Raw genomic sequence first — 9,814 nt, forward strand, 5'->3', positions numbered from 1 at the left:
TAGAACTACAAAGTGCTTCTATATGGTAAGTGGAGCTGATAAAATGGACAAGGAGGTGGTTTGAATGTTATGGCTGATTAGTGTATAAATAAGTACTGAGGCACACAAGTTATTTAGAAGTGTAACAAAACGGTTTATTCATGAGTGTCAAAACACCACAAGTGTAAAAAATATACCATAGAAATATATTAATTTAATAAATAAATAAAAACAGCCGCCCGAGAGTCACGCCCACTATGGTGCGGCTCAGCAGGGCATCGTCATACACGTGAGGTATTTCGTGTTTGTCTACAAAGAAACAAAGCTGGTAGGTTGAATGAAGTTCTGAAAGGCACAGGGGCCGGAACGAGCCGTGCGCTCAGCTTTCATTGTCTTAAGGCAAAGCCGGAGATGATCAATACATTCCTTGTTCAAGAAAGGAAAGTCAAGAGGGGAGGCATTCGATCAGATTAGCACCTTCAAGTCTAGGAACTTGATGACAAACAACAAAGTGTGAACACAAACATAGCACTTCCTGAGAGACATCTAACACTTAACGGATACGGAGTCGAGAAACACAGAGACAGACGGAGAGGAGCCTCGTTCAGGCAACACAAACATCACACGACTGTAACGGATGCTCGACCCCTTCGGTTCAGTCAAGGGAAATGTTTCAGGTCTGGAGGAGTAAAAATGGACCAGCAAGCTACTCCTGATCCAAACACTGCTGTGTAAAACAGATTGAAATCTTAACAGTCCACGCATGTAAGTATAAGACCTCGTTTTCCGTCAGCACGTAGGCGAGGGCGTGATGGGACTGTGATGCGACAGGAACGACAGAGGGCTGGCGGTGGCGCGGACGGGAATGGACACCGGGAAGTTGAAGACGGTGCCGCTCTTGCCCAGGACCGGACTCGCCGCCTCGGACGAGCACGTGGAAGAGGCGAGCACCTGCGACTCGAACTGCAGCAGCTGACCCATGAAGCTGAAGTTGGGCGAGATGATGCTGCGGCGCTGCTTGACGAACTCGAAGGCCTCGGCCAGCTTGACGCGGTTGGTGCGCATCAGGTAGGCCAGGCAGATGGTGGCCGAACGAGAGATGCCCGCCTGGCAGTGGACGAAAACACGGCCGCCTTTGTTCCTCACCGAATCTGTAAAGACGACAAAGACTCGGTTTACATTCAGATAATAACAAAAACTAGAATCATAAATAATATCATATTTTCATAGTAATAGGAAATGATTGGATTCATATTATTTACTGTGCTGCACTACATTAAAGGCTTTTATTTCTCTTTTATTAAACTCAACACACATCCACCCATCCTCAAAGAGAAGGGCTGTAATGTGATATTCATATAAGAACATTATTTTACTGTACATCATTTGATCTAATCAGTAGCAGTACTGGGTCAGAAATGCACTTATTGACCAAACTGACCTAAAAAAAAAAGAGGTTTGAAGGAGCAAAAGTAAACGTATAAACACCCTGACCGAAAACTACCCAGTACGTCTCTTCCTGGTCTCAGCTGCCTCCCATCAATTTCAATTGCAAATCACATCCGAACAGAGGGGGCCGTCTTATTAGGGAAACGGGAAGAAGTCTAATGAGAGCCAGGGTGGGTGAGGGGCGAACACTCCCCCAGCGACTGGTCTGAATATACAAAGCACCCCCACCGAGAGCATTGATTTAGGGAGGAAGGCGAGCGCGGCGTCAGAAAAACATGCTTTTGTCTGGCCGGAACAAAGGCCGCCGGGCTCGCCAAAGGAACCGCCTGCACCCCCCCCTGAAAAGCGATCAGGTCGCGGCCCGCTGCTCTTCGTGAAAAGAGGGATCAGCTTTAAAAGAGACCCGCGGCGATGGTGTAGCCTATTGTGGTCGCCGTCAAGCTCGGCCTGTCCAGCTGGTCGATTCGGAGGGAACTTTTAAAAAAAGTTGAATTGGGAACGGGGGAGGGCTGTTTGCCTGCCAAACCCCGACTCTACCAACATCTGCTCCTGTGTTGAGACAAATAAATAATGGATGAGGGGAAATTCTCACCGATAAATTCGATAGCCTCGTTGAACCACGAGCTGATATCGGCCTTGTGGTTGTCCTCGACTGGAATGCTTTTGTACTGGTAATGGTCCTCAAAATGGTTCGGACAGTTGGCGGAAACGTTTATCAGAGCCGTGATGCCCAACATGTCCAGCATGTCCTTCCGGGACGCATGATAAGCACTGCCGAGGTATAAAAACGGAAGGATTTCCACCGGGCCACCCTAAAACAGAAAGAATATATTTAGCCGCGTGAACACAAACACGGATAAAATGAGATGAGCTCACGCGGGATGAAATCGAAGCCTCACCTGATCGTACAGAGGGGTATTGCAGCTGTTGTAGCCTGATCCAGCACTGTCAGGGGGGCAGTTTGCACTCAGGGGCAGACTCAGTCCTTGCGGAGGCTCGGCTTTCGTACACATTTCGGGGAACTCGGATGAAAAGGTGTCGAATCCACCTGAGAAAGTGAGACAAAACGAAGGTGGTGGTGTGAATACTACGCCTCATTCGTAAGTGTGAACAGTAACCATTGGCACAAGTGTCGAGGGGGCAACAGCTGAAGTAAACATTGAGTTCATGGTTAGCTGCCATACAAGGACAGTGAACCACAAATAACCACACGGTTTACACAGGAACCTAGCAACAGCACCATCACAAAATATACACACACAGACTTTTATACAAGCAATACATCTTCAACTTTAATGAACAAATCTCCAACAATTTTAGTGGGTCCCTATATATAGGTTTTAGTGAAGTTAATGAGAGGGAAAGTAAAATTCAAACAAAATTAAGCTTTAATACACACATATATTATTAAAATATAGAGTTTAGAGTCTATCCTAAAGATATGACTAAGTAAGGTCAAAATTAGGTATTCCTTAATTACTTCAATTTACATTTACATATACATATAGCGTGGGGAGTCAACAGCAAAGCCTTGGAACCGATTCCGCTGACAATTGACTCACATCATTTAGCGTGCTCAGTTGTCAACATATAATCAATAACAAAAACATACACAACGCTACACATAGTTTCTAAAAGGAACTGTCAAGCGATACCTTAAAGTACACAACAACTTCAATATATCGCGACATTTAATGTCTGGAATCGAAGAGTCGACTCTCAGACCTGCTGAGTATCAGAGTAGGAACATGCGAGTCAACTAGGAATCGACTCCCAGACCTGATGTGTATCAAAGTAGGAACATACGAATCAACTAGGAATCGACTCCCAGCCCTGTGTATTATTACAGAGATGGTGTGGATAAGCCTGGGCTGGGCGCCCTCGGTTAGCGTACCTTTGAGGAAACACACGCTGACTCCGGATGGGTTGTTCCGACTGAGCGCGGTCACAGCCAGCATCAGTGTCGCGTCTTTTTTAACCTGGCAGAGGTCTGAACTTCGGTCATCCAGCAGCACCACGGTCCGGTACTTCCCCGACACCAGCCGGTTCCGCGTCTCCTCGTTGGGAACAATGTGCTCCAGCCCGAGTCCTCCCCGAGCGCGGCGGCGCACTATGGCACTGAAGCGCACGTTAGAAGAACCGGAGATGTGAGACGAACTGAAGGAGAAAAACGAGCGGCAGTCCAGCACCAGACAGCCGGACTCGGTTCGGTCCAGCAGCGCCCGGAGGGCAACACACTCGATGTTCGGAACCTCCATAACGACCATAGTAGAGCGGCGCACGGGAAGCTCTAAATACATAAAGCGAAAATAAATCCACACACAGAAGTAGTTCTGTTCACTAAACCGATTCCCGGCGGCAAAAGCGTTCGGTATTAAAGATCCGCGAGATGAAACGAGTCCGTTAATTCTCTGACGTTACGCGTCCGTTGTTCTTTCTGAGCTCGAGCGCCGAAAGAGACTCTTTTATGCGGTGCAAAGACGTCAGTCGCCCCGCCCACCACGACTGTCATAAACAGCCAACCCCAAATGAGAGGCATTACAGTTTATTAAAGTACAGCATTCATTCATTCATCTATTCATCCATCAGTAGTGCATTCATTCATTCATCTATTCATCCATCAGTAGTGCATTCATTCATTCATTCATCTATTCATCAGTACTGTATTATACTAATGTATTAAATCATACATCCACTCATCAGTACTGTATTATACTCATTCATTCATCCGTCCACTTATTCATCCATTCATCAGTAGTGCATTCATTCATTCATCAGTAGTGCATTCATTCATTCATTCATTCATTCATTCATCAGTAGTGCATTCATTCATTCATCTATTCATCCATCAGTAGTGCATTCATTCATCCGTCCACTTATTCATCCATTCGTCAGTAGTGCATTCATTCATTCATTCATCTATTCATCAGTACTGTATTATACTAATGTATTAAATCATCCATCCACTCATCAGTACTGTATTATACTCATTCATTCATCCGTCCACTTATTCATCCATTCATCAGTAGTGCATTCATTCATTCATTCATTCATCTATTCATCAGTACTGTATTATACTAATGTATTAATTCATTCATCCATTCATCCATCCACTCATCAGTACTGTATTATACTCATTCATTCATCCGTTCACTTATTCATCCATTCATCAGTAGTGCATTCATTCATTCATTCATCTATTCATCAGTACTGTATTATACTAATGTATTAATTCATTCATCCATTCATCCATCCACTCATCAGTACTGTATTATAATCATTCATTCATCCGTCCACTTATTCATCCATTCATCAGTAGTGCATTCATTCATTCATTCATCTATTCATCAGTACTGTATTATACTAATGTATTAATTCATTCATCCATTCATCCATCCACTCATCAGTACTGTATTATACTCATTCATTCATCCGTCCACTTATTCATCCATTCATCAGTAGTGCATTCATTCATTCATTCATCTATTCATCAGTACTGTATTATACTAATGTATTAATTCATTCATCCATTCATCCATCCACTCATCAGTACTGTATTATACTCATTCATTCATCCGTTCACTTATTCATCCATTCATCAGTAGTGCATTCATTCATTCATTCATTCATCTATTCATCAGTACTGTATTATACTAATGTATTAATTCATTCATCCATTCATCCATCCACTCATCAGTACTGTATTATAATCATTCATTCATCCGTCCACTTATTCATCCATTCATCAGTAGTGCATTCATTCATTCATTCATCTATTCATCAGTACTGTATTATACTAATGTATTAATTCATTCATCCATTCATCCATCCACTCATCAGTACTGTATTATACTCATTCATTCATCCGTCCACTTATTCATCCATTCATCAGTAGTGCATTCATTCATTCATCTATTCATCAGTACTGTATTATACTAATGTATTAATTCATTTATCCATTCATCCATCCACTCATCAGTACTGTATTATACTCATTCATTCATCCGTCCACTTATTCATCCATTCATCAGTAGTGCATTCATTCATTCATTCATTCATTCATCAGTACTGTATTATACTCATTCATTTATTCATCTATTCATCAGTACTGTATTATACTCATTCATTTATTCATCTATTCATCAGTACTGTATTATACTCATTCATTTATTCATCCACTCATCAGTACTGTATTATACTCATTCATTCATCCGTCCACTTATTCATCCATTCATCAGTAGTGCATTCATTCATTAATTCATTCATTCATCAGTACTGTATTATACTCATTCATTTATTCATCTATTCATCAGTACTGCATTATACTTATGTATTAATTCATCAATTTATTCCTTCATCCATTCATCAGTAGTGCATTAATTAATTAATTCATTCATTCATTCATCAGTACTGTATTATACTAATGTATTAATTCATCAATTTATTCCTTCATCCATTCATCAGTACTGTATTATACTCATTCATTCATTTATTTATCTATTCATCAGTACTGCATTATACTTATTAATTCATTCATTCATTCATCCATTCATTAGTACTGTATTATACTTATTCATTCATTCATTCATTCATTCATTCATTCACTTATCCACTCATCAGTACTGTATTATAACCATTCATTCATTCATTCATTCATCTATTCATCAGTATATTATTATTTATTAATTCATCAATTTAATAATTCATCCATTCATCAGTACTGTATTATTTATTAATTCATTCATCCGTCCACTTATTCATCCATTCATCAGTACTGTATTATGCTCATAGGTAGGTAGGTAGGTAGATATTTTCCAAAGGAAATTAGAGAACGCCTTTTTGGGCTTTCCCAAATTGATTTCACAAAATTGGATGTATATAATTGATTGTTATAATTGATTGTTATAATTTATTTCACCCAATCCAACATACCAGCAAGTGGTGATCAGCTGATCAATATCTGCCCCTCTTTTCACCGGCATCAGTGACTGATCACAAAATCAATCATCTGTGGTGGTGAAGCCAGAGCTCAGTCCCCAATCAAAGCTCCCCTGTCCCCTGTCCTCACCTCTGATCATGAGCTTTGGGTAATGACAAAAAAGTAAGGTCATGTGTGCAAACGCCAGAAATATGGCTCCTACTCAGGGTTGTTGGGTTTGTTTACTCTCTGTGACAGGATGAGGAGTTCAACAATCTTGGGGAGCCTCGGAGTAGAACCGCTGCTTCTTCGGAACGTAGACTGTCCACTAATTTCCCTCGGCAATAGGGTAGTCTGTCTGTCTGTCTGTCTGTCTGTCTGTCTGTCTGTCTGTCTGTCTGTCTGTCTGTCTGTCCGGTCAGACACGGCCTTCATGACGGAGACCCCAGGGCAGACCCAGAACCCGCTGGATGGATTAAATCTCACGAGTTTAGAACGTCTGGGGATTCTCAAGGTGGAACTGGAGTCTGTGGCTGGGCAGCCTGTTGCCACCATGACCCTCACCAGGAAAACTGTCAGTGATGGGTAAGGCATTCATGACCTTAATAATAAGCACGGTGTCCACATACTTTGGTCATATTGTGTATATCTATAGGAAAAATCCCACTGAAATATATCAGAGAATGTAATTAACGTTTATGTTTTTTGTTCTCTTTGTATTAATAATTAGTTTTAATAATTCTTACTATATTAAAGAGAAGAGGACTAATATGAGCACACTGCTTTGCTCTGTCAGTCGAGGAATTTTACAAATTTTCCATGATGTTATTGTTGGTTGGGATTCTGATCCTCCCCCTTATTTTGAGGAATAACAAGGTAATTAGGTTAGTGAATACCTGTCACGGCGCTCATAAAAGTTTATACTTTGTTTTTATTGTACAGGACTTTGCAGTGTGTAATGTGGCGAGAGCAACGGCCAACCATAAAAGTTAATCACTGTATAGAAACTGAAGGTCTGGTAACTTTCCACCGGCTGAAAACACTCAGCGGCTTCAGCTGCACTGAATTACATATTTCTTTGACAGGGCATCTGTGCACATTTGTGTGGGTAGATGAATTTTGGACTCAAACTTTGGAAAACATTTCTGATAATGGTAATTCCCCAAACTGTTACCACAATTTAGAACGATTCTAATGCATGTAATCGTAAGCCAGTGCAGGGTCTCACCCCATCATGTTTGGCATTCTATTGGCATCTCTTAAATGTATAAACTGGCGGTGTTGTTCATCACTCTGTATAGTGTGTTTTATCCTTTAAAGAGTCCAGTGCAGGTATGCTTTACACCACTCTAGCTGTTGCTTTGCATTGCACATACTGATCTCAGGCTTGAGTGCTGCTGCCTGCAATTGGAGATGCAAAATTGCCCATGACTGTGTTTGATATTAAACTTGAACTGATGAATCTTGTGTAACCAGTAACTACCTGTCCCATCATGAATGTATAAGTGTGTAAAACATGACATTAAAAATCCTAATAAAATAAATAAATAAGTGACCAGTTTGCCTTTGGAGATGGTATGACTGGTTATTTTGTGTTATTTATATGTTAGAAATTAATGTGACTGAAATAGCCAAATTAATTACTTAGGAGAGTCATAATTTTAATCATTTAGAGCGGTGGTCTGCTTTTCTCAGCCAGGTTGCAATGGGGCTCCAAACATCAGTTTCTTAGCCAAGAAACATACAGAAATATTAAAGCTATATTAAAGCATAGAAGTTAGTATAACAGTGCAGGTTAATAATCCTGATATAATGCATAGAAGTATTGGAACTACAGGCCCAAATTAGAGAAGTGTGAACTTCCATGTGTCACAGGCCACAGGCTGTGGTTAAGAACTGCTGCTTAAGGCGTATCCAAGTGTGCCAAAACACATCCGAAATGCCAACAAGAGAATTTCCTCGGCTGAATTACTGAACATCCAGCTGTAGTGAAACCTCGTCAGTCAGGTTGTGTAAGTTACGTTGTGTTTCCAAATACAATGCTGACTGGTTTTGTTTTTGTTGTGAGATCTGTTATGGTAGTTGTCATGTTACCGTGCCTGTGGTTAGGTTGCAATATGTGGTTTTCATTTGACCTCCTGGGTTACACCATCAACCATGCAGTCTGGTTGTCTGGATACAATTCAATAATGCCCCCTTCATTCAGTTACACCTTTAAATAACCCATGACCAAATAGGATGGTATTTTCAAAGGAGAGCTTTCATGCTGGGACATTTGAATAAAACAAACATGAAGCGTACATGACCTTTTCCTGCTTCTAACCAGATCTCTGTTTGACAATGTTTATCATATTTCCTCTTCTGAAACCCTCAGTGCGCACGCTGAACTGAAAGTAGAACACCACACGGTACGGTGGCTGACGTTAGCACGCCTCTTCTGGCACCTGAGTCAGGAAGTTTGTCCTCTCCGAGTCTTCATAACAGAGAAAGAAACAAAATAGTAACAGGGGAAAACGTTAACACGCCACATCTGGCCAGAACTCAGAATTTTACTGTCCATACCTCAGCGCTGAGTCAAGCCTGAAATGCAAGGCACGGGAAGAGAGCATTACTCATCTGTGTAGTTTGTGTGTGTGTGTGTGTGTGTGTGTGTGTGTGTTTGGGGAGGATGAGGATGTTCTGAAAACACAGTGTACCCAGATTTACTGTAAGGTAGTTCCACTGTGTGGGAGTACGCATCATAAAATGTACACTGTTTAGTACGTTGTATATGTGGTTTTCTGTTTCTGTAGCAATTGTTCCCTAGTCATATTAATTAATTTATTTATTTATTTATCCTGCATAATTGGATATTGAGTGCTCAGATACTTTTGGACATACGGAGTGTGTGTGTTCCAATCATTCAGTCATGTTCCTTCCATATACTGTATATATAAATATTAGGGCTGTCAAACGATTAAAATTTTTAATCGCGATTAATCTCAGAATTTCATATAGTTAATCGCGATTAATCGCATTTAAAAAAAAAAGAAGAAAACAGGGATTTTTAAGTGAAATGTTACAATTAAAATGGTGAACACATTTTATGTTAAATGTACTGATGTTAAAAACTGCTGGGACAAGAGAAAACTGTAAGGGAGTTTTATTCACTCACATACTAGGCAGTAATTCTATCCAGCAGAGACCCTTGACTTCGTATATATGTCAGATTGTAGGTTAGAATTTCTCCAAACATTGTAGATCAGCGGTGCTTTAGGTGGGATAAGGCGTAGTTATTGTAACAGACTTTTCTGTGGTTGTATCGTGACAATTGATGGACGTTTCTACACGAATTGAGTGTGTTTTGACCCTTTGGGGCTTCCATAGTTCATGGACTAGCATGCTTGGCTAACGCGATGACTCCAGCTGTCCGGTACCGTAACAGAAGAAGCTAATAAAAGTGTTAAATGCTCCCGACAACTTGTGAAT

General features: G+C 40.9%; 1 protein-coding gene across 1 annotated transcript; it reads right to left on the reverse strand.

Annotated features, from left to right (window-relative positions):
* Positions 1 to 109: 109 nt before the first annotated feature.
* Positions 110 to 3,853, reverse strand: dusp1 (dual specificity phosphatase 1). Its single transcript, XM_063000854.1, has 4 exons — positions 3,323 to 3,853; positions 2,328 to 2,476; positions 2,021 to 2,240; positions 110 to 1,130 (listed from the first exon to the last, which is right to left on the reverse strand). The coding sequence occupies exons 1-4, from the start codon at positions 3,726 to 3,728 to the stop codon at positions 769 to 771; spliced, it is 1,137 nt and encodes a 378-aa protein (XP_062856924.1). The 5' UTR covers positions 3,729 to 3,853; the 3' UTR covers positions 110 to 768.
* Positions 3,854 to 9,814: the final 5,961 nt, after the last annotated feature.

This window comes from Trichomycterus rosablanca, chromosome 8 (assembly GCF_030014385.1).
Source record: "Trichomycterus rosablanca isolate fTriRos1 chromosome 8, fTriRos1.hap1, whole genome shotgun sequence".
NCBI lineage: Eukaryota > Metazoa > Chordata > Actinopteri > Siluriformes > Trichomycteridae > Trichomycterus > Trichomycterus rosablanca.